The 23,499-nt window shown below is 41.0% G+C and overlaps 1 protein-coding gene across 2 annotated transcripts in view; it reads right to left on the bottom strand.

The window, feature by feature from the left end:
* Positions 1-23,499, bottom strand: part of CHADL (chondroadherin like) — a 201,172-nt gene that overhangs the window by 32,108 nt on the left and 145,565 nt on the right. For both annotated transcript variants that reach the window (XM_053721402.1, XM_053721401.1), the window contains exon 5: positions 9,096-9,262. In XM_053721402.1, coding sequence (XP_053577377.1) covers positions 9,096-9,262 — 167 coding nt within the window. The remainder of the gene's footprint in view (positions 1-9,095; positions 9,263-23,499) is intronic.

Here is a 23,499-nt window from a genome sequence, read left to right on the forward strand (position 1 = left end):
TTCTGGGGTTGTGTTTATCTTCCAGTATTCTGTCAAGTTATGCATAATTTTGTCATATAATTCAGGTTTTTTCAATAAATTTGGATCATAAGTCCATGACCTTTGTCTGTCCACATTGACCAGTCCCTCTAATTGTATCTGGATAATAGAATGGTCTGACCAGACACATGCATGAATTGTGGAGCTGTGTAAACTGGGGAGTAGAATCTGACTAATAAATATATAATCTAATTTGGTATAAATTTTGTGTGCTGGGGAGTAGTAAGTATGGTCATTCGTCTGCCCATATAACGTTACCCAGGTATCTATCACATTATGAGATTCTAAGATATTCTTAATATTTTTAGAGATGGAATTATGTCTGGTTTGTTTATTAGTGAGTTTGTGGGGTGTATCTACTTTGTGTGTTTTCAGATTAATATTAAAGTCTCCGGCTAATATGATTTTTGATTGTGACCATTGTGTCAGTAGGTGTGATAAGTGGTGAAAAAAGTTGTGCTGTTGTTCATTGGGTGCGTATATATTGCAAAGTGTAAGCGAGGTGTCTAGCATACGTCCTCTCACTATAAGATACCTGCCCTCTTTATCTGTCAGCACTTCTTCTTTGATAAAGTTAAGTGCATCATGTATAAGTATTGACACTCCTCTCTTTTTTTTGTCAGTTGTGGAGTGGTATTGTTGCGTGAAATATCTACTCCAATATTTGGGTATTTGATTATTTGTAAAATGGGTTTCTTGCAAGAATATAATATTAGCATTTAGGTTGTGATACTGTGTAATTGCTGTTTTTCTTTTATTATCCGTATTTAACCCCCTTACATTATGTGAGATTATTCTTATCTTGGGAGTCATGAGTCAGTTCCCCTCCCCTTCTCTACCTGTAGCTGACCAATATCTTCACTTGCAATGTTATGAAATCCTCTGCTCTCCTGTATAACTTTTCCTGATGGAGAAACTTTCGTCTCACCTGCTCGACGGTACATAAAATAAATTGAAATAAACGAAAAACAAACAACAATAAACATTTGAATCTTATAACATTGTTTTTCCCTGTAGCATATTTGCATAGTTCTAACCATAATGTCGGGATAGTAGTTTCTTAATATATAGAGTTACTAACAACTTAAATTTATTGAAAGTGGGAATTATATATATGGTCTAAGGAGCGGGTTGTAGTGGCATACGGCAAAGATATTGCCCAGATCTTATGTGAATGTTGGACTTAATCTGCTTATCCTCCATCACAAGTAACCAATGATTATATATAACATAAATTTTACATCTTTATGTCCATCAATATATCCCAAGCAAAGTTAGTTTTGTAGATTGACATTTATATACTCATCTGTATCCAGTATCCTCTGCCAATATTATGAGGGACACATGTAGGGTATAGTCCAAGAGATCAGGGAGTAGCGCTCTTCTAAGGATGCACCAAAAGAAGGCAAAGAAAAAAAAATCCCAGCCTCGGTCACTGTCTACTCCATGATTCAGGGTCTTTGTTTCTTCTTTGGAACTTTAGACCACTTCTCTGTTTGAGAGATGCTTTGTTGTTGTCCGCGTGGTCTTCTTCTGGTGTCTGGCTGACTTTCCCGCATTTCTGGACATTCTAATTTGAGAAGTTGGCAGGCCTCTAAGATATCCTCTTTGACTTTCACTGTGGTTGTTTTACCATCCTGGAATATATGAAGTGCGAAGGGGAATCCCCATCGATACGCTATTTGATTCTTCCGTAGCAATTGTGTTAGGGGACGTAGTGCTGAGCGTTTCTGTAAAGTTCTGAGACATAAGTCTTGGTAGAATTGTATTACAGATCCTTTGAATTTAAAAGTCGGATTCTTCCTAGCTGCCGCCATTATCTCCTCCTTTTCTTGAAAGTGGGATAATTTAGATATTATATCTCTTGGAGGTTCCCCCTCCTTTGGTTTTGCTCTAAGAGCTCTATGAGCTCTTTCCATTTGAAATTTTCCGTCTTCAGATGTCCCTGTGATGGCTTGAAATAGATGTTTTAAATACTCATTTAGTTCTGTTGCAGTTATTGATTCTGGAACACCCTTTAGGCGTATGTTGCACCTCCTGCTTCTATTTTCTAAGTCTTCCATCTTTTCAAGAATATCTTCTATATCCTGTTGTTGATCTGTCAGTTGATGTGTAATGTTAGTGATATCTTCTTCTATGGATTCATCCTTTTCTTCTAGTGTTTCCACTCTTGTTCCAAGCTCCAATATATCTTGTTTAATTTCTGCAAGACTGCTTATTATTGTGTTTTGAAATGAATCCATTTTTTCCCACATCTTATTAAAGTTTGCATTGATATCTTTTTTGGAGACTAGGTGCCTTAAGTCCCCTTTAGTAGCAGGAATGTCACAATCATGTTGCTGAGGTTCCAATTCATGTTCTAACTCCTCATCTTGTGTGTTAGGTTCCATTTCCTTTATTTTATCACTTTTAGATGATTTGAAGAAAAGATTTGCTGCAGCAGATTTACATGGTGTAGTTAATTTATTTTGTCTTTTAGTTGCCATGTTGCAATGAATATTGCTAGTGCTAGAGTAACTGTGCTGCCTTTGCTTTTGTATGTTAATGCAGAGTCATCAGAGTTCAAACAATGCAGAAAGCAGCCTTTAAAGTCTTTAGTTAATGAGGGCAAATGCAGCTGTTATCTCAAACTGTATCTTCATTAAAATTTAAATGCTGCAGCTTTTTTTTTTTCCCTCCTTTATTTAAAAAAGTTTATACATAGACCAGTTGTAATCTCTGTTGCCTTTAGCTTATATTGTATCTTGGGAAAAGTTATGAGGGAGAAGTGCAAACTGTCACTGTTTCATTTCTCTGCTGTGTTAAGATTATGAACTGACTTCTCCACACTTGCTTTATCTTAATATTTATTTCCCTCAGTCTTAAGTATCACTATATGTAGTGCTAAAACCAACCTGGTTTATTTGTGTATTGATTTCCCTTTGCACTGTTTAAAATAGATTGTTAGGCATTGTGTGATATTCAGCAGCTAGCTAGGAGTCCTGTCTGGTGGCCATCTTAGTTTATTCCCACATGGCTATATAAAGTTTTATAACTGTTATATTCTCATCATCCTTAAGCATGTATATTGTTTATAGGCTTACCAGACTTCTAGTGGAGATGTATCAGGTTATTGTTGATGCTGAGATGATTTTTCTGTCTCCATTTCTGAGTAGCTCCTTTTTCTTGTTTCCCTGCAGCTTGTAAAATCTTTTTCCAGCTTGAATTCCTTTATCTGCAGTTTTCTGATCACATTTTTGGTTGCTGTCTGCTATTGTAAAGTGTATTTAATGTCCTATAACAGACCTGCAAGCTTTTGAGAATTATAATCCCACTTTCTCTTGAAACTACAGCAGGAGCTCACACTTTACATGTCTGCCACCATGCTCATCCAGGCTCCACCCCCGCAGTTTCTTTTTAGATGGATGAACTGTCCCCTTGCTACACCCCTAAAGACCCTCCTAGGGTGACAACTAGAGGCGTGTAGTAGCGAGTTGCCTGAGATTGTTTTCCGATAGGTTTCAGTAGTTATCCTGTGACCTGTGTTTCCTATTAAAGTGATATCTAAGAAAATTCACTACTCGCTCTTGTATATCAGACATAAAGCTGATACCCACAGAATTCTGATTGAGTCCTTCTATGAAATCCTCAAGATCCTTCCTAGAGCCCTTCCAAATAAAAAGGAGGTCATCTATAAACCTTCTGTACCACACTATCTCCTTTCTGAACGGGTTTCGCTCCCCAAAGATGTGGGAGAGCTCCCACCAACCCATGAATAGGTTGGCGTAGGAGGGAGAAATTTAGCCCCCATAGCTGTCCTATGCCTCTGGAGAAAGAACTCTCCCTCAAACAAGGAATAGACAATAGACATCCAAGAAAGACATCCAAGACTTCAAGGCCTCTGAATTTACAGTATCCCAGAGTGGTGAGTTAATTTGCTTTTGGATTTCAATATTGGCCTGCAGATATATGTGTGTGCAACCCCAGGGAGCTGAATGGTGAGGGTGTTTTAGGGGAAACACCCTCAACATCATATTTGTTGTTATGCAGTGGGTGGACTAATTTTGCCTAACTATATATCATAAATTGTGTACACACCCGACATATCCCTTCTTCCCCTGTTGTATTTAGAGAACTGTGTTGTGCTTTACAATTATTATAGGCGTTAGGTCACGCCTTATCTCCTTGCATTGAACAGTTGTGAAAGAGTCTCTACTTGATCTCAAAAGAGCAGAATATTTGAGGGGAAAATGGAGGCACAGGCTACACCAGTATCTAATAACACACACTTACAGATTGCTCATTTAAGCTCATGAATTTGCTTATTGATTATAAAATGAAAATGATAAAATATGTATCTGCTAAAATAGTTTTGGTACAGGATGAACTGAATAAGAGATGTGGTCACAGTGATTATGTTAAGTTTGATATGTTATTAAGAGATGCTGTTTTGGAGGCTAAATCTGTACTTTTGGAACGTAAGCATAATAAGTATATTCGTGATCAGCTAAATTATTCCAGCAATACAGTATATATATGGAACAGAAAAGAAAGGTTTCAGAAAAGGAAAGAATATAACCAAAGGAATTTTTCTGAAGGTAGAGGTAATAGGGGAAGACGTAGAGGTAGAAGGAGGGGAAGACACAATAGACGTATACAATTTACTGACTTTGACACTGATTCACAAGGTGAAAGTTCAGGGGAGGAAGGATTTTACAATCCACCTCCAGTTTCTATCCCTCCACCAACTCAGAATATACCTCATTCACAACAACAACAAATGGTAGTTAGATCTATCCCCCCAGCTACTCAGAATATACCCTATTCACAACAACACCAATGGTGGTTAGACCCAAAGAAACTGCTGTACCTCCAATCTCCATATTGAAACAACCTATGCATACTTCTAGATACACTACTCAAGAAATTGTATTACCGGAGGAATACTCACCTAACACAACAGAACAAATAGAATTAAATCAGGTTTTTTCCATGCCCCCCCCCCCCCCCCAAGAATAGACGGGGGGGGGCAAGGCACAAAAGGTGTGGTGTGTACAAAGGAGGTTACACACTGAGAGCGGGTCAGAAAAAGACAAGGTATCAATGAGCAGTGTAATAAACCACTCCTCTTATTCTTTGAGTGATCTGGAGACTAAGGTCCTCAGTTTAGGATTGGGTTTTGTACCTAAATAAATGCCAGTAGGAGTTGATTTATTAGGAAGATCACCCTTAGGAAACATTTTTTCAATAAAACTGACAGTACTGATTTCAGTCTATCAGAAAATTTATTGTTACAGAGGAAAGATTGTACAGGAACAGAAGGCTTAGATTTTCAGGATTTATGTAGTTTATCAGTATTGGAGTCACTGGATAGTGACCCTAATAAAATTGATACTGCTGATATTCGACCATTCCCCAAATTAAAATGTAAAACTGATTTTTATCCCATACAAAGTAGGGGTCCAATAATTTAGAAATTTCAAAAAAGAGTTGAGTTGGATTTGACCAATCTGTTTTACAGAATGGATAAACCTAAATATAAGTTAACTAAGGCTGAGAGAGACGTTTTGGAAAATTTTAACAAAAATTGTGATTTGGTCATAAGGGCAGCCGACAAAGGAGGCTCAGTTGTGGTAATGGACAGATCCGCATTTGTGGGTGAGGCTCTCAGGCAACTCCAGGACCCACAAAATTATAGGATTCTTAACAATAATCCAACTAGGATCTTTAAAAACAAACTGAAGGATCTGGTGGATGATGGGGTGCATGGGGGCTTCATTGACAAGGAGACCAGTGATTACCTTTTGGTGGCAAATCCAGTTACTCCGGTTTTCAACCACCTCCTGAAAGTTCACAAGTCCATAAAAAATGTGACAGGAAGACCAATAGTAAGTGGTATAGGGTCCTTACTAGAGCACCTTTCGGAGTGGTTAGAGCTTATATTGCAACCCATGGTGGTAGATCTATGTAGCCAGGTCAAGGACTCCACGCACATTCTCAATCTAGTATCCAAAATAACTTGGGATAAGGAATATAAGTAGTTAACGGTTGACGTTAAGACACTTTATTCATCAATTCCCCATGAAAAAGGCATATTGGCTGTTGCCTTTTATATGGAGAAATACTATGTAGAAAATAAAGAGTATTGTAATTTTGTTTTGCGGGATACCAATTTTCTCTTGCGGCACAATTACTTCGAGTTTGGGGGGGTTTTCTATCTCCAGACTTGCGGCACTGCTATGGGGGCTAAGTTTGCCCCATCCTACGCCAACCTCTTTATGGGGTGGTGGGAGCAGTGCCGCATCTATGGAGGTGGGAACCCCTTCGGCTCGAGGATTGTGCTATACAAGAGGTTTATAGATGACCTGTTATTAATCTGGCAAGGAGAACAGGATGACACTTTCATAAACTATCTAAATACAAAGGATTTGAATCTGGGTTTTACCCATGAATCGAATACAGTCCAAATAAATTATTTGGACATGACTTTGTCAGGGAGTAATGGCAAAACAGTTTCCACTTGTGTTTATAGGAAACCCATTCTCAGGTAAAGAGAATATCTTATTAATAACAGACTTTTCAGAACAATTCTATGGCATATGTGATATTGTTAGAAAGCATATCCCTCTCCTGAGGGCTGATGATGGCCTAGCTAACCTTTCAGTTAAGAACTGTAAGTTTGCTTACAAAAGAGGGAAAACAATTGGCAACATGATTGCCCCCACTAAATTGCCCCGAAGAGTAAGAAGAGAGTCCTCTTGGTTAACCACACATGGAATGTTCCATTGTCACAATAGAACATGTGTAGCATGTGAAAAAGTGGATACAGGAGAAAGCTTCAGATCAACAGTAACAGGCCAGACTTACAAGAAGTACTCTTGCCTTAATTGTAGGTCTGCCTATGTGGTGTATTTGATCACCTGCAAGGTATGTGAAAAGCAATATGTAGGCCTCACGGCACGTGAGATAAGGTCTAGGATCAGAGAACATCTATCCAATATAAAAATTGGAATGGCCAGCACACCATTAGTGCAACATTTTACACAGATACATAGCAAAAGTGCAGAATCCTTCAAATGGACCTGTATAGAGAGAGTTGTTTTACCAGATAGGGGAGGGGATTGAGAGGCCCTTCTTGGCAAGAGAGAGGTGTTCTGGATCTTTAAGTTAAAATCCAGATACCTGAAGGGGTTAAACTCAGACTATGATCTTATAAATTGCTGGCAATAATGATCTAGTCTGCCCCTTAAATTAAGGAATCTAGAGTCTACAAGAAGCCCCCCTCCCTCCCCCTCTCAAATAAACCCCTCCCCACTAAAACCCACCTCACCCCCTCTCATCCCCATCACAAATCCCCCCCTCTCCCCCCCCATCCCCCCGCTCAGTGAATATAATATTGTTACCTAATAGTTTGGGAGATCTGGGATGGGGAGTTCTTTTATTCTACTGTTCAGTAGATGTTTTACACACATTGTTGGCAATTTTGTTTAAAACAACAATTTTTTGCACTTTAAGAGGGTGACTATACTAGCCAAACAAAGTTGCCCAAAGGAAAATGGATAAGGGCTATTATTGGGCTAGCCTTTAAACTAATTATCTTTGTCTAGTGAGGGACATGCAAGTTCGGTTACAATTGGGTTAAAGTCACCAGCTATGGTAATATACCACGGTACTTATATGCACATTTTGTACATTTTACACTATATTTGAGCTTTCTACTTAGCATACATTATTCTAGCTTCACTGTAGTGTATACATTCAATGGTTAAGAGTATAGCATCACAGCAAACCATTGTTTCCCATTACAGCTCTGCTAGGCAGGCAATATTGTAGCTTCATTTATGCGGTTCAATAGAGTTATAGGTTAAGCGTCAGATATAGAATGTAGGTTTAGACAGGAGATGAAATGGTTAATATACAATAACAAGTGTTATCAATTGAGTGCTAACCAATGCGAAGCAGCTTTTGGTTTTAAAAAGTAAGTTTTAGGATGTGAAGCAAGCAGCTACGAATATGGCAATCGCCGAAACGCGTCAGCTATTGCTTTAAATGCTGACTTCTTTTTGTTTACATGTATTGAGTCTGTGCCCCAGGCTTTTTAAATGGCTTAATAAAGTTAAATGATTTTATATTTCACTCCCGGCTGGTGCTCCTAACTTTTGTGTGATCTGAGCTGTATTAGACCTCATCTTATTGGTCTCCTGACCTGTTAGAAGATTCTAAAAAGATGTCCACAAAGTCCCCGAATGGCACCTTCGAGCCCCCAACCTGCCTTCCCATTCAAAGCAACCTCCTCTTATGCTGGAACACTACTGCTCTCCGTGAAAACTGACTTGGCAGTATAGGGATCACATTTTCTGTGTTGTTCTGATGCAACAGGAGTAGTACATTTCTCATTAGGGTAAGTATCTACTCAGCTATGTCCTGAACTGGTAGTATTGACGATTTTCAGATTCTGTGCATATTGAAACTTGCCAGAGAGAGAGGAATTAGCCTCAAAGGTCACATCCTTAGATCATTGGCCGCAAGAAATATTTAATGCCTGTAGTCTCTGCTTTTAGGAACAGGCTGCCAATCTTGTATGGTCAGAAGTATAAAGGATAACTTTATTTTTAATGCAGAAAAATGTTCATTAAGCAATTGTAGTATGGCTGTAGTATAACTGCCATCTGTCAACTTCATCCATTGCGTGATCAGGTTAGGATATTACACATACCCCATTTACCGGAGTGGGGGAATTGAGGGCCTATCCACTTTTGGCTGCCAAAGGTCCAGATCGGAATACATAACAATATTTCTGCCATGACAGTTGCCTGGACAAACTCCCAATAGGACATTTATTTCATGTTGTGCAGGATCTCCTCTAGCAACAGTTAGAACTATTTTATTCACATCTGGACAAAAAACTGTAATTTGCATTGGTATTAATAATACAGTAGCAGTCTGTTACTATAAATAATATCTATAATACATGGAACATTATTCATCTGATGTTGGTTTTATTGGAAAAAACAATAATCATTATATTATTGGAACCAGAACAGAGGAATTATTAGCAGTTGACGGATGGCACCTACCTATGGAGGTGAAGCAGGCTGCAGTCACATTGGAAAGGGTTGTTTGCCAAATTTATGACCTCCAGTCCCGTGAAGTCCTTCATTTTTGGAAGGTTTTGAAGTTTATTGTTCTCCAAGTAAATACTTTTAATGCCCCTTCCAAGTCCAACAAACCCACCACTGGCAATCTGACAACCAAAAGGATAGGTAAGAAATTGTACAAATAGAGACAACACAAGTCATGCTAGTTACTTTATCTAATACAACTTACTTTCTTTACCAGTCAAGAAGCAAGAGATTATATAAAAATAATGCACTTTTGTAAAGTACACAAGGGATCACTGACAGACATTTCCAGTGTTAGGGAAATTACTCAACATGCGTTGTGGGAGCATCTGGTCAGCTATAGTAACAACATGAACATGTCTATTGCTTAGACTGCTACACAGTGGCGTCACTAGGGGGGGGGCGGGCCGCACCCGGGTGAAACCCACCAGGGGGTGACACCAAAAAAAAATAATTTTTTTTTTTTTTTTTTTTTTTAATTTTATTGAAATTCAAAGAAATACAATGTTGAGATGCATAGATTTTTTTTTATTAGAGGGGCTGGCATTTGTGAACATTGGTGGGACTGGGGAAGATGTAGACACACAATTTTTTTTGCCCCTTGAGCCAGTGCTGCAATTTCAACAAATAGTTTTCCCGGCTGCTTTTGCTTGTACTTTGCTTCTCCCCTGCCCAATTTCGCTATGAATGTTGTGGGCATGCCGTGGGGCTTGCAAAGTTGCGCTGCTAGCCTAAACCTGCCTGCCTATCTGTGCTCACTGCTCAGTGACATGTGGAGCAGTGGAGTCACTCACTGCTGTGCTGTCTCTCTAAACGGGAACTGGCAAATCATGAGGGGATGCCTGGCACCTGACCGCATGACTGTTTGACACTGTCTTTAAAGTGAAGGAGCCACGTATGATGCCCACCAGACCATTACGGTTACGGTACACTAAGTGCACACTGAACAGGTAGGAGGGCGGGCGGGGGTCTGGGGGTGGGCAGAGTGCAGAGATGATTGGCCATAAGAAGCGGTAGGCACGCGGCCCGGGGCTGTGCACTGACAGACTTGGAACAGAGTCAGAGAGCAGAATTTTCATAGTTTGCACCTAAAACTTTTCTTTAGTGATTTATTTTTAGAGTGCTCTGTTTATCTTTCATTTGATGTTCTGCTGAGCCAGGGAGCAGCTCTAGGCATGCGCTTTATAATTAATGCAGTGCAGTTTACATATTTTGTAAGTGTGTGTCTGAGTTTTTGTGTGTGTGTGTCTGAGTGCTTTTGTGTGTGTGTGTGTGTGTCTGAGTGCTTTTGTGTGTGTGTGTGTGTGTGTGTGTCTCAGTGTTTTTGTGTGTGTGTTTTTGTGTGGGCATCTGAGTATGTTTTAAGTGTGTCTGAGTGTTTGTATGTGTGTTTGCCTGTGTTTTTGTGTGTGTCTGCTTTCTGGGGGGGGGGGGGTGACACCATAACTTACCGCACCGGGTGATACCAACCCTAGTGACGCCACTGCTGCTACAAATCCATTTAATTCTGTGAGGGCGTCTGGCAGAGTGACACTAAGGCTGGTAGCTCACTGTAATTACATGAGGGAGTGCGACAGAGTGACAATAAGGCTGGTGCCTCACTGTAATTATATGAGGGAGTGTGACAGAGTGACAATAAGGCTGGTGCCTCACTGTAATTATATGAGGGAGTGTGACAGAGTGACACTAAGGCTGGTAGCTCCCTGTAATTAAATGAGGGCTTGTGAAAGAGTGACACTAAGGCTGGTAGCTCACTGTAATTAAATGAGGGCTTGTGAAAGAGTGACACTAAGGCTGGTAGCTCACTGTAATTACATGAGGGAGTATGAAAGAGTGACACTAAGGCTGGTAGCTCACTGTAATTACATGAGGGAGTATGAAAGAGTGACACTAAGGCTGGTAGCTCACTGTAATTACATGAGGAGGTGTGACAGAGTAACAATAAGGCTGGTAGCTCACTAATTACAGAAGGGAGTCTGACAGAGTGACAATAAGACTGGTAGCTCACTGTAATTACATGAGGGCGTCTAACTGAGTGACACTAAGGCTGGTAGCTCACTAATTACATGAGGGAGTCTGACAGAGTAACACTAAGGCTGGTAGCTCACTGTAATTGTATGAGGGCGTCTGACAGAGTGACACTAAGGCTGGTAGCTCACTGTAATTACATGAGGGAGTGTGACAGAGTGACACTAAGGCTGGTAGCTCACTGTAATTACATGAGGGAGAGTGACAGAGTGACACTAAGGCTGGTAGCTCACTAATTACATGAGGGAGTCTGACAGAGTAACACTAAGGCTGGTAGCTCACTGTAATTGTATGAGGGCGTCTGACAGAGTGACACTAAGGCTGGTAGCTCACTGTAATTACATGAGGAAGTGTGACAGAGTGACAATAAGGCTGGTAGCTCACGGTAATTACATGAGGAAGTGTGACAGAGTGACAATAAGGCTGGTAGCTCACTGTAATTACATGAGGGAGTGTGACAGAGTGACACTAAGGCTGGTAGCTCACTGTAATTACATGAGGGAGAGTGACAGAGTGACACTAAGGCTAGTATGTCACTGTAATTACATGAGGGAGTGTGACAGAGTGACACTAAGGCTGGTAGCTCACTGTAATTACATGAGGGAGAGTGACAGAGTGACACTAAGGCTAGTATGTCACTGTAATTACATGAAGGAGTGTGACAGAGTAAAACTAAGGCTGGTAGCTCAATGTAATTACATGAGGGCATCTGACAGAGTGACACTATGGCTAGTAGCTCACTAATTACATGAGGGAGTCTGACAGAGTAACACTAAGGCTAGTAGCTCACTAATTATATGAGGGCATCTGACAGAGTGACACTAAGGCTGGTAGCTCACTAATTATATGAGGGCATCTGACAGAGTGACACTAAGGCTAGTAGCTCACTAATTATATGAGGGCATCTGACAGAGTGACACTAAGGCGGGTAGCTCACTAATTATATGAGGGCATCTGACAGAGTGACACTAAGGCTGGTAGCTCACGGTAATTACATGAGGAAGTGTGACAGAGTGACAATAAGGCTGGTAGCTCACTGTAATTACATGAGGGAGTCTGACAGAGTGACACTAAGGCTGGTAGTTCACTGTAGTTACATGAGGGAGTCTGACAGAGTGACACTAAGGCTGGTAGTTCACTGTAGTTACATGAGGGAGTGTGACAAAGTGACAATAAGGCTGGTAGCTCACTGTAATTACATGAGGGTGTCTGGCAGAGTGACACTAAGGCTGGTAGCTCACGGTAATTACATGAGGAAGTGTGACAGAGTGACACTAATACTGGTAGCTCACTGTAATTACATGAGGGAGTCTTATAGAGTGATGCAATGGGCAATGGAAGTGAATATGGAAAAACGAAAATCATGATTTTCCAGAAAAAGCCCAAAAATCTTCAGCAAAAACTCAAATTCCTATTGTTCTCTAAAGAGGTAGAGCACTCATTAAATTATACCTATCTTGGGCTTACACTGAGTGCATCAGGAAGCTTTAAACTTGCCATCAAAACACTGCAAGAAAAAGCCCTTAGAGCCTTCCATGCAATCAAGAAGCCGCTAGCCAGTCTAAACCCCCCTACAGAACGGTTACTTAAGGTATTTGAAAGCACCATTGTACCAATCCTGCTGTATGGCTGTGAGGTCTGGGGCCCAACACTGACCCAGAACTACCGAGAATGGGACAAAACTCTCACAGAAATTGCACATCTCCAATTCTGTAAATATGCACTGCGGGTACACAGAAGCGCCCCTAACAATGGGTGCAGAGCAGAGCTGGGAAGATTCCCATTGTTGCTACCAATGCAAAAACGGGTGTACAAATTCTGGTGTCACCATCACAAATAGTGACACAAGCACACTTTACCACCAAGCACTCTGTGACCCAGCATCAAAATCATTTAGAGAATATACATCAGACCTGCAAAACCACATCAGCAAAAGCACAGCCCATGAGAGAGTGTCACCAAACACCTTACAAACAGCTCTGAAGGAGAGGTACACTGGGCACTGGGGGGGGGGAACAGATAGGACAACAGAACAAGCTGGAGTGTTACAGGTCGCTACAGAGAGAGTACAGACTAGCTGAGTATCTCACATGTGTCACTAAACACCTTACAAACAGCTCTGAAGGAGAGGTACACTGGGCACTGGGGGGAACAGATAGGACAACAGAACAAGCTGGAGTGTTACAGGTCTCTACAAAGAGAGTACAAACTGGCTGAGTATCTCACAAGTGTCACCAACCCAAAGCACAGACAGATACTCACAAAATACAGAATCTCTGACCACCAGTTGGAAATAGAGACTGGCAGATATCAGGCAAAATGGAGACCCAGGGCAGCCAGACAATGTGCACAGTGTGACAGTGGGGACATAGAGACTGAAGCGCACTTCCTCTTGTACTGTACAAGATACAAACCCTTAAGGGATAAATACTTCCCAAAAATAATGAAAGAAATAACAGACTTCCCACAGATGTCGGAACAAGAAAGACTATGTGTACTCATGAGAAAACAACAAAGCTACAAGGATAGTAGCAAAATATGTAGCAGACTGTCACATGACCAGAACCCCCAATCAGATTATATGAACTATCATATTTACCCACTATACTCCTACTTTATAAATTGTTATTGATTTGTTTTATTGTAACACTAAGGCTGGTAGGTCACTGTAATTACATGAGGGAATCTGGCTGAGTGACACTAAGGCTGGTAGCTCACTGTAATTACATGAGGGAGTGTGACAGAGGGACACTAAGGCTGGTAGCTCACTGTTATTATATGAGGGCTTGTGACAGAGTGACACTATGGCTGGTAGCTCACTGTAATTACATGAGAGAGTGTGACAGAGTGACAAGGCTGGTAGCTCACTGTAATTAAATAAGGGCATCTGACAGAGTGACACTAAGGCTGGTAGCTCACTGTGATTACATGAGGGTGTCTGACAGAGTGACACTAAGGCTAGTAGCTCACTGTGATTACATGAGGGAGTCTGACAGAGTGACACATAGGCCTAGATTTAGAGTTTGGCGTTAGCCGTGAAAACCAGCGTTAGAGGCTCCTAACGCTGGTTTTAGGCTACCTCCGGTATTTGGAGTCACTCAAAAAAGGGTCTAACGCTCACTTTTCAGCCGCGACTTTTCCATACCGCAGATCCCCTTACGTAAATTGCGTATCCTATCTTTTCAATGGGATTTTTCTAACTCCGGTATTTAGAGTCGTGTCTGAAGTGAGCGTTAGAAATCTAACGACAAAACTCCAGCCGCAGAAAAAAGTCAGTAGTTAAGAGCTTTCTGGGCTAACGCCGGTTCATAAAGCTCTTAACTACTGTACTCTAAAGTACACTAACACCCACAAACTAAATATGTACCCCTAAACCGAGGCCCCCCCACATCGCCGCCACTCGATTTAATTTTTTTACCCCTAATCTGCCGACCGCCACCTACGTTATCCTTATGTACCCCTAATCTGCTGCCCCTAACACCGCCGACCCCTATATTATATTTATTAACCCCTAACCTGCCCCCCACAACGTCGCAGCCAGCTACCTACAATAATTAACCCCTAATCTGCCGACCGCAAAGAGCCGCCACCTACATTATAGCTATGCACCCCTAATCTGCTGCCCCTAACACCGCCGACCCCTATATTATATTTATTAACCCCTAATCTGCCCCCCACAACGTCGCCTCCACCTGCCTACACTTATTAATCCCTAATCTGCCGAGCGGACCGCACCGCTATCATAATAAAGTTATTAACCCCTAATCCGCCTGTAAGGATTCCGCTTCATGTTTTACCTATGCCTTTCCCATTCACCTTATGTTTGGATTCCGCTCCATGTTTTACCTATGCCTTTCCCATTCACCTGACTTCAGCCTTACCTGTACTTAAGGCATCAGCTGACTGCAGACAGGTGCTTAATTATTAAGTTTCTAGACTAGCTCTGAACTGTGTCTGTTTTCCAATTGCTGTGTGTTTTTTCTGAAAACAAACCAGTCTGCTTTTCTTCCAATTGCTGAACCAGCTACTACCTTGGGATTACTTATTTTTTACTGCCGGTTCATATGCTCATTTTGCCTACAGAAAGTTTTACAGAGGCAAGTTTTTCTTTTTAGCGTGCGCGCTACAACAGAGACTTATTTCATACTGCAGTGTGTTTGCTGCCTTCTCCCTCTGAGTTGCTATCTCATTTGAGCCACTGAAGCGTTTTTCACACACCGGACTTCAACCTCTCTTCCACTGCAACACAGTGCAACTCATCTACAAACAACCTCCCACGGACTAAGTACAAGGACATCTCAGAATTAATTCTGCTTCTATTATACACCATCCGGTGACTGGGGGTAAGCACTGTAGTTACTTTAAGCTGTGCTGTACAAATAAACTTTGAACTTTGCTTTTCCCTGCTGCTCTACTGACCGCAAGACTATCAGCACATGTGTATACCATTCTGTGACAAACTAACAGTGTCTAAAACTGAGAGTTACACTTCACACTGAAATGTTATATCTTACTCCAGCACTAATAGCAACACTACCTGCTTTCTGGAACTCTGCTTTTCTTTATCAAGATTTATCATACTGGGAGCTAGCTGAACACTAAAGTTTGCTACTAAGAAATTGATTTATTTTTTTTACATTTCTTCTGATTCAGCCTTTGTTTATGTCTATACTATTGCTGTGACGTTCAACAGCATATGTGATTTACATCATTCGTTGCCAGACAAGTTTCTGATCTGCAATTCAATTACTTGAGAATAACAACTTCACTGAAAGCAGCTTAGTCTATGCTGTTCAATAGTCCATTTGCCAAAAGTGATACAAATCATTTATTTTGCATACTCTGCAGTTGTGATCCATCCTCACTCTCTACTAAATCATTACAGAATAATTAAGCCTTAAAAAATATGGATCCAGCAGAATTGCCCCAATTCGTTTACAACCTGTCCAAAAGAGTAGATGAACTCAGTCAAGGCCTTAGAGATCTAAAGGTTGAAAATGAGACTTTAACTAAGGTTATAAGAGAGACAACTCCTCCCAAAGCAAAAGCTGCTGAATCTATTGTGGAACCACAGATTGCAGCACCTGATTTGTTCAATGGTGATAGGAGTCTCTATCGCCAATATAGGAATGCCTGCCTCCTCACTTTCAACCTTAAGCCACTCACATATCCTAATGATAAGATTAAAGTGCTCACAATGATTACCTATCTACGGGGTGAATCCCGAATCTGGGCAGACACGCTCTTTGAAACCAACGATCCTATTCTATCATCCCTACAGTCTTTTCTAGCAGTCATGGATGAACTTTATTCAGACTCAAATTTACAATTGACTGCAGAAAGCAAGATGCGGAAACTAAAGCAAGGCAACCGTCCTGTTGAAGTTTATATAACGGAGTTTAAACAACATGCCATTGACTCCCAATGGAACGTGATTGCCTTAAGAAACCAATTTCGCCTAGGACTCTCGGAAGCAGTTAAAGATGAGCTAGCCCGAACTGATCTCCCTGACTCCTTAGACGGCCTCATGAAGCTCTCAATGCAAATAGATAGAAGGCTTCGCGAAAGGAAGTCAGAGCGTCAAATTGGGGATTCTTCTTACAAGAGATCATTCCATCCTCCTCCAACTGCTTCTTCATCAAATGTGCCTGAACCTATGGATATAGGCTTTATGAGGGGTCCATTGACCTCTGAAGAAAGGTTTAGAAGAAAATCAAAAGGACTGTGTATGTATTGTGGAAGTCCAAACCATCCTATCCGCGAATGCCCCTCCCTACGTAAAAATAAAAATAGTAAGTCTCTCTTACATTTGACTTCAATGATTGAACATGATAAACCAATTCACTGTACTTTAACGCTCTCTTTACAGTGGGACAGCAATCGCATGACGAAAGAAGCTATAATTGACACAGGAGCCCAAGGGAATTACATAGATAAAGCTATTGTTGAAAAAAATAAAATACCTCTCATCACTAAATTGTCTCCTGTCTCTATACGGGTTGTAGATGGGTCTGAAATTTCTTCTGGTCCTATTACTCAGCATACAATTCCCATTTTGGTATCCACCCTAGGTTCACATCAGGAATACATCACCTTTGATGTTATTACCTCTCCTCTATTCCCCATTGTACTAGGGTTGCAATGGCTCCGTTTACACGAACCTGTGATCAATTGGAGTTCTTTGGAAGTAAAATTTGATTCACCATATTGCCAGCAAACCTGTCTAAACCATTCTGTTCTCTTCCATTTGACAGAAACTCCACACATACCTAAAGTATATGAGAAGTTTGCAGACGTATTCAGTAAGAAGGAAGCTGATACTCTACCTCCTCATCGGTCGTATGACTGTCCGATCGACCTCAAACCTGGTACCACTCCTCCCTACGGTCATCTCTACCCTCTTTGCCAACCCGAGCTTGATCATTTAAAGACGTATTTAGATGAAAACTTAAAAAAAGGTTTTATACGTCCTTCAGTTTCTCCAGCAGCAGCCGGGTTCTTCTTTGTAAGAAACAAAGATAACTCCCTTCGACCAATCATCGACTTCAGGGAACTCAATAAAATTACGATAAAAAACAGGTATCCCCTACCACTCATCCCCGAACTCATTGAACGCCTCCAACATGCCAAAATCTTCACCAAATTAGATCTAAGAGGGGCTTATAACCTTGTCCGCATAAGAGAAGGGGATGAGTGGTTGACCGCTTTTAGGACAAGATACGGCCTCTTTGAGTACCTGGTAATGCCGTTCGGGTTAACTAACGCCCCGGCCACATTCCAGTATTTTATTAACGATATATTTCACGATCTTCTTGATACTTGTGTGGTCGTATACCTGGACGACATTCTAGTGTACTCAAACACGCTTGAAGAACATGTTAAACATGTTAGTTGGATACTTTCCAGGCTCCAAGTTCATAGGCTATATGCAAAACTAGAAAAGTGTGTATTCCACACCAAGGAAATAGATTTTTTGGGGTACTCCATTGGCCCAAAAGGTATCCAAATGCAGGCTAACAAAGTCGATTCAGTAAAAAACTGGCCACAACCAAAAAATAGGAAGGAACTACAACGTTTCCTCGGGTTTAGCAACTATTATAGAAAGTTTATTAAAAATTTCTCTCAAATTGCTAAACCTCTCACTGTACTCACCAGTTCCAGTACACCTTTCACCTGGAACTCCAAAGCAACTGAAGCTTTCAACTCATTAAAAAACTCCTTCTGCTCAGCTCCAATACTTCAATTTCCTGACCCTTCTCTCCAATTCATTTTGGAGGTGGATTACTCCGATTATGCCCTTGGAGCTGTCCTCTCGCAAAGACGCAGTATATCCCAACCACTACATCCAGTAGCTTTCTATTCCAAAATTCTTTCTGCACCTGAGATGAACTATGCTGTTGGAGAAAAGGAACTCCTGGCGATAAAACGTGCCTTTGAACATTGGAGGCATCTCCTGGAGGGCACCGTCTTACCAATAATCATCTACACGGATCACCGTAATCTCGAGTTCCTACAGAGGAATAAAACTCTCTCTAGTCGACAGGTAAGATGGAGCCTATACTTCAGCAGGTTTAACTACCAAATCATCTACAGGCCCGGCTCTAAAAATGGAAAGGCGGACGCACTTTCTAGGAAAGACCCTAGACCTCCAAACACTCGGGAATCTACTTCTATCATTCCCTCAGATAGATTTTTGGGTCTACTGTCCACTTTCAAGACGCAACTTCAAACAGCTTTACGGTCAGATCCTCAGCTACCTCAACTCCGACTATCTTGTAGAAACAACCTCTACTATCATGGGACTCTCTTGTATGTCCCCGAGATTCTTAGACCTGCTCTAATTAAACAACATCATGATCCACCTCTCCTTGGACATCCAGGTATTATGAAAACAAAGGAACTTCTCAGCAGATCCTACTGGTGGCCAAATTTGGAAACATCTGTGAAAAATTATATCTCAAACTGCTCCATCTGCATTACTTCCAAAAAGGAAAGGGCCAAGCCATATGGACATCTTCTTCCAATTCAAATACCTGATAGACCTTGGTTACATCTCGGCATGGACTTCATAGTTGAATTACCTGTAAGTTCAGGTTTCAACACCATTCTTGTTGTCACAGACATCCTGACCAAAATGGCTCATTTTATCCCTTTTAACAAACTTCCCACTTCCAGTGAGACAGCACAACTCTTCTTAAATTCGATTGTCAGATACCACGGTATTCCTTCCATCATAACAACTGATAGGGGTACTCAGTTTACCTCGAAGTTCTGGAAAAGTCTATCTGCTCAACTGAAAATTGATCATCGCCTAAGTACTGCCTTCCATCCACAAACAAATGGCCAAACAGAGAAATTAAATCAATGGCTAGAGCAGTATCTACGCTGTTATTGCTCTTATCAGCAAAATGAATGGTCACAATACCTATATCTGGCCGAATTTGCCTACAATAACTCGGTTAATTCATCCACCAAAGTTTCATCCTTCTTTGCAAATTATGCTTTTCATCCACATTTTTCCCTGGAACAAACGGATAACCCAATTTCTCCTTCTGTAGATGATCTACTACAGAAGCTCGCTGAAAACTTCCACTTCCTAAAAACAAATATTCAACAGGCTCAGACCTCACAGAAGAAATACTACGACTTACGCAGACGACCATCACCATCTTATGCCATAGGCGATAAAGTTTGGCTTTCGACAAAAAACATCAAAATCCCTGTTCCCAGTAAAAAACTAGCAGGATTATTTATCGGACCGTTCACTATCACTCACGTTGTTAACCCAAATGCAGTTACTCTGGACCTTCACAGTTCTATACCCATCCATCCTACTTTTCATGTGTCCCTTCTTAAACCAGCTTCAGATGATCCTTCAGTGAAAACCATTTTACCACCTGTACCTGTACCCCTAGATCCGGACACTTATGAAATTCAAGACCTCCTGGATTCCAGACGGCATAAAGGTGTCTTACAATATCTGGTCAGATGGAAAGGCTACTCACCTGATGATGACACTTGGGAGCCTTATACCAATATAGATGCACCTAGACTCATCTCCCGTTTCCACAGACGATATCCTCTTAGACCTAAACATCAAGCCGAGGATCGGCTTGCTTGAAGGGGGGCGTATGTAAGGATTCCGCTTCATGTTTTACCTATGCCTTTCCCATTCACCTTATGTTTGGATTCCGCTCCATGTTTTACCTATGCCTTTCCCATTCACCTGACTTCAGCCTTACCTGTACTTAAGGCATCAGCTGACTGCAGACAGGTGCTTAATTATTAAGTTTCTAGACTAGCTCTGAACTGTGTCTGTTTTCCAATTGCTGTGTGTTTTTTCTGAAAACAAACCAGTCTGCTTTTCTTCCAATTGCTGAACCAGCTACTACCTTGGGATTACTTATTTTTTACTGCCGGTTCATATGCTCATTTTGCCTACAGAAAGTTTTACAGAGGCGAGTTTTTTTCTTTTTAGCGTGCACGCTACAACAGAGACTTATTTCATACTGCAGTGTGTTTGCGGCCTTCTCCCTCTGAGTTGCTATCTCATTTGAGCCACTGAAGCGTTTTTCACACACCGGACTTCAACCTCTCTTCCACTGCAACACAGTGCAACTCATCTACAAACAACCTCCCACGGACTAAGTACAAGGACATCTCAGAATTAATTCTGCTTCTATTACACACCATCCGGTGACTGGGGGTAAGCACTGTAGTTACTTTAAGCTGTGCTGTACAAATAAACTTTGAACTTTGCTTTTCCCTGCTGCTCTACTGACCGCAAGACTATCAGCACATGTGTATACCATTCTGTGACAAACTAACTAACAGTGTCTAAAACTGAGAGTTACACTTCACACTGAAATGTTATATCTTACTCCAGCACTAATAGCAACACTACCTGCTTTCTGGAACTCTGCTTTTCTTTATCAAGATTTATCATACTGGGAGCTAGCTGAACACTAAAGTTTGCTATTAAGAAATTGATTTATTTTTTTTACATTTCTTCTGATCCAGCCTTTGTTTATGTCTATACTATTGCTGTGACGTTCAACAGCATATGTGATTTACATCATTCGTTGCCAGACAAGTTTCTGATCTGCAATTCAATTACTTGAGAATAACAACTTCACTGAAAGCAGCTTGGTCTATGCTGTTCAATAGTCCATTTGCCAAAAGTGATACAAATCATTTATTTTGCATACTCTGCAGTTGTGATCCATCCTCACTCTCTACTAAATCATTACACCGCCTCACTAACCCTATAATAAATAGTATTAACCCCTAATCTGCCCTCCCTAACATCGCCGACACCTAACTTCAAACATTAACCCCTAATCTGCCGACTGGAGCTCACCGCTATTCTAATAAATGTATTAACCCCTAAAGCTAAGTCTAACCCTAACACTAACACCCCCCTAACTTAAATATAATTTAAATCTAACGAAATTAATTAACTCTTATTAAATAAATTATTCCTATTTAAAGCTAAATACTTACCTGTAAAATAAATCCTAATATAGCTACAATATAAATTATAATTATATTATAGCTATTTTAGGATTAATATTTATTTTACAGGTAACTTTGTAATTATTTTAACCAGGTACAATAGCTATTAAATAGTTAATAACTATTTAATAGTTACCTAGTTAAAATAATAACAAAATTACCTGTAAAATAAATCCTAACCTAAGTTACAATTAAACCTAACACTACACTATCATTAAATTAATTAAATAAAATATCTACAATTACCTACAATTAAACCTAACACTACACTATCAATACATTAATTAAATACAATACCTACAAATAACTACAATGAAATAAACTAAGTTACAAAAAATAAAAAAATATTTACAAACATAAGGAAAATCTTACAACAATTTTAAACTAATTACACCTACTCTAAGCCCCCTAATAAAATAACAAAGCCCCCCAAAATAAAAAATGCCCTACCCTATTCTAAATTACTAAAGTTCAAAGCTCTTTTACCTTACCAGCCCTGAACAGGGCCCTTTGCGGGGCATGCCCCAAAGAATTCAGCTTTTTTGCCTGTAAAAAAAAAAAAAAACATACAATACCCCCCCCCCCAACATTACAACCCACCACCCACATACCCCTAATCTAACCCAAACCCCCCTTAAATAAACCTAACACTAAGCCCCTGAAGATCTTGCTACCTTGTCTTCACCTCACCGGGTATCACCGATCCGTCCTGGCTCCGATATCTTCATCCAACCCAAGAGGGGGCTAGACATCCATCATCCGATGGCTGAAGAAGTCCAGAAGAGGGTCCAAAGTCTTTATCCTATCCGGGAAGAAGAGTAGATCCGGACCGGCAACCATCTTTTCTACCAAGCGGCATCTTCTATCTTCATCCGATGAGGACCGGCTCCATCCTGAAGACCTCCACCGCGGACCCATCTTCATCCGGCGACGTCCAACTGAAGAATGACGGTTCCTTTAAGGGACGTCATCCAAGATGGCGTCCCTCGAATTCCGATTGGCTGATAGGATTCTATCAGCCAATCGGAATTAAGGTAGGAATATTCTGATTGGCTGATGGAATCAGCCAATCAGAATCAAGATCAATCCGATTGGCTGATCCAATCAGCCAATCAGATTGAGCTCGCATTCTATTGGCTGATCGGAACAGCCAATAAAATGCAAGCTCAATCTGATTGGCTGATTGGATCAGCCAATCGGATTGAACTTGATTCTGATTGGCTGATTCCATCAGCCAATCAGAATATTCCTACCTTAATTCCGATTGGTTTATAGGATCCTATCAGCCAATCGGAATTCGAGGGACGCCATCTTGGATGACGTCCCTTAAAGGAACCGTCATTCTTCAGTTGGACGTCGCCGGATGAAGATGGGTCCGCGGTGGAGGTCTTCAGGATGGAGCCGGTCCTCATCGGATGAAGATAGAAGATGCCGCTTGGAAGAAGATGGTTGCCGGTCCGGATCTACTCTTCTTCCCGGATAGGATGAAGACTTTGGACCCTCTTCTGGACTTCTTCAGCCATCGGATGTCTAGCCCCCTCTTGGGTTGGATGAAGATATCGGAGCCAGGACGGATCGGTGATACCCGGTGAGGTGAAGACAAGGTAGGAAGATCTTCAGGGGCTTAGTGTTAGGTTTATTTAAGGGGGGTTTGGGTTAGATTAGGGGTATGTGGGTGGTGGGTTGTAATTTTGGGGGGGGGGTATTGTATGTTTTTTTTTACAGTCAAAAGAGCTGAATTCTTTGGGGCATGCCCCGCAAAGGGCCCTGTTCAGGGCTGGTAAGGTAAAAGAGCTTTGAACTTTAGTAATTTAGA

The sequence above is a fragment of the Bombina bombina genome, chromosome 7, assembly GCF_027579735.1.
Source record: "Bombina bombina isolate aBomBom1 chromosome 7, aBomBom1.pri, whole genome shotgun sequence".
In the NCBI taxonomy this organism is placed as follows: Eukaryota; Metazoa; Chordata; class Amphibia; order Anura; family Bombinatoridae; genus Bombina; species Bombina bombina.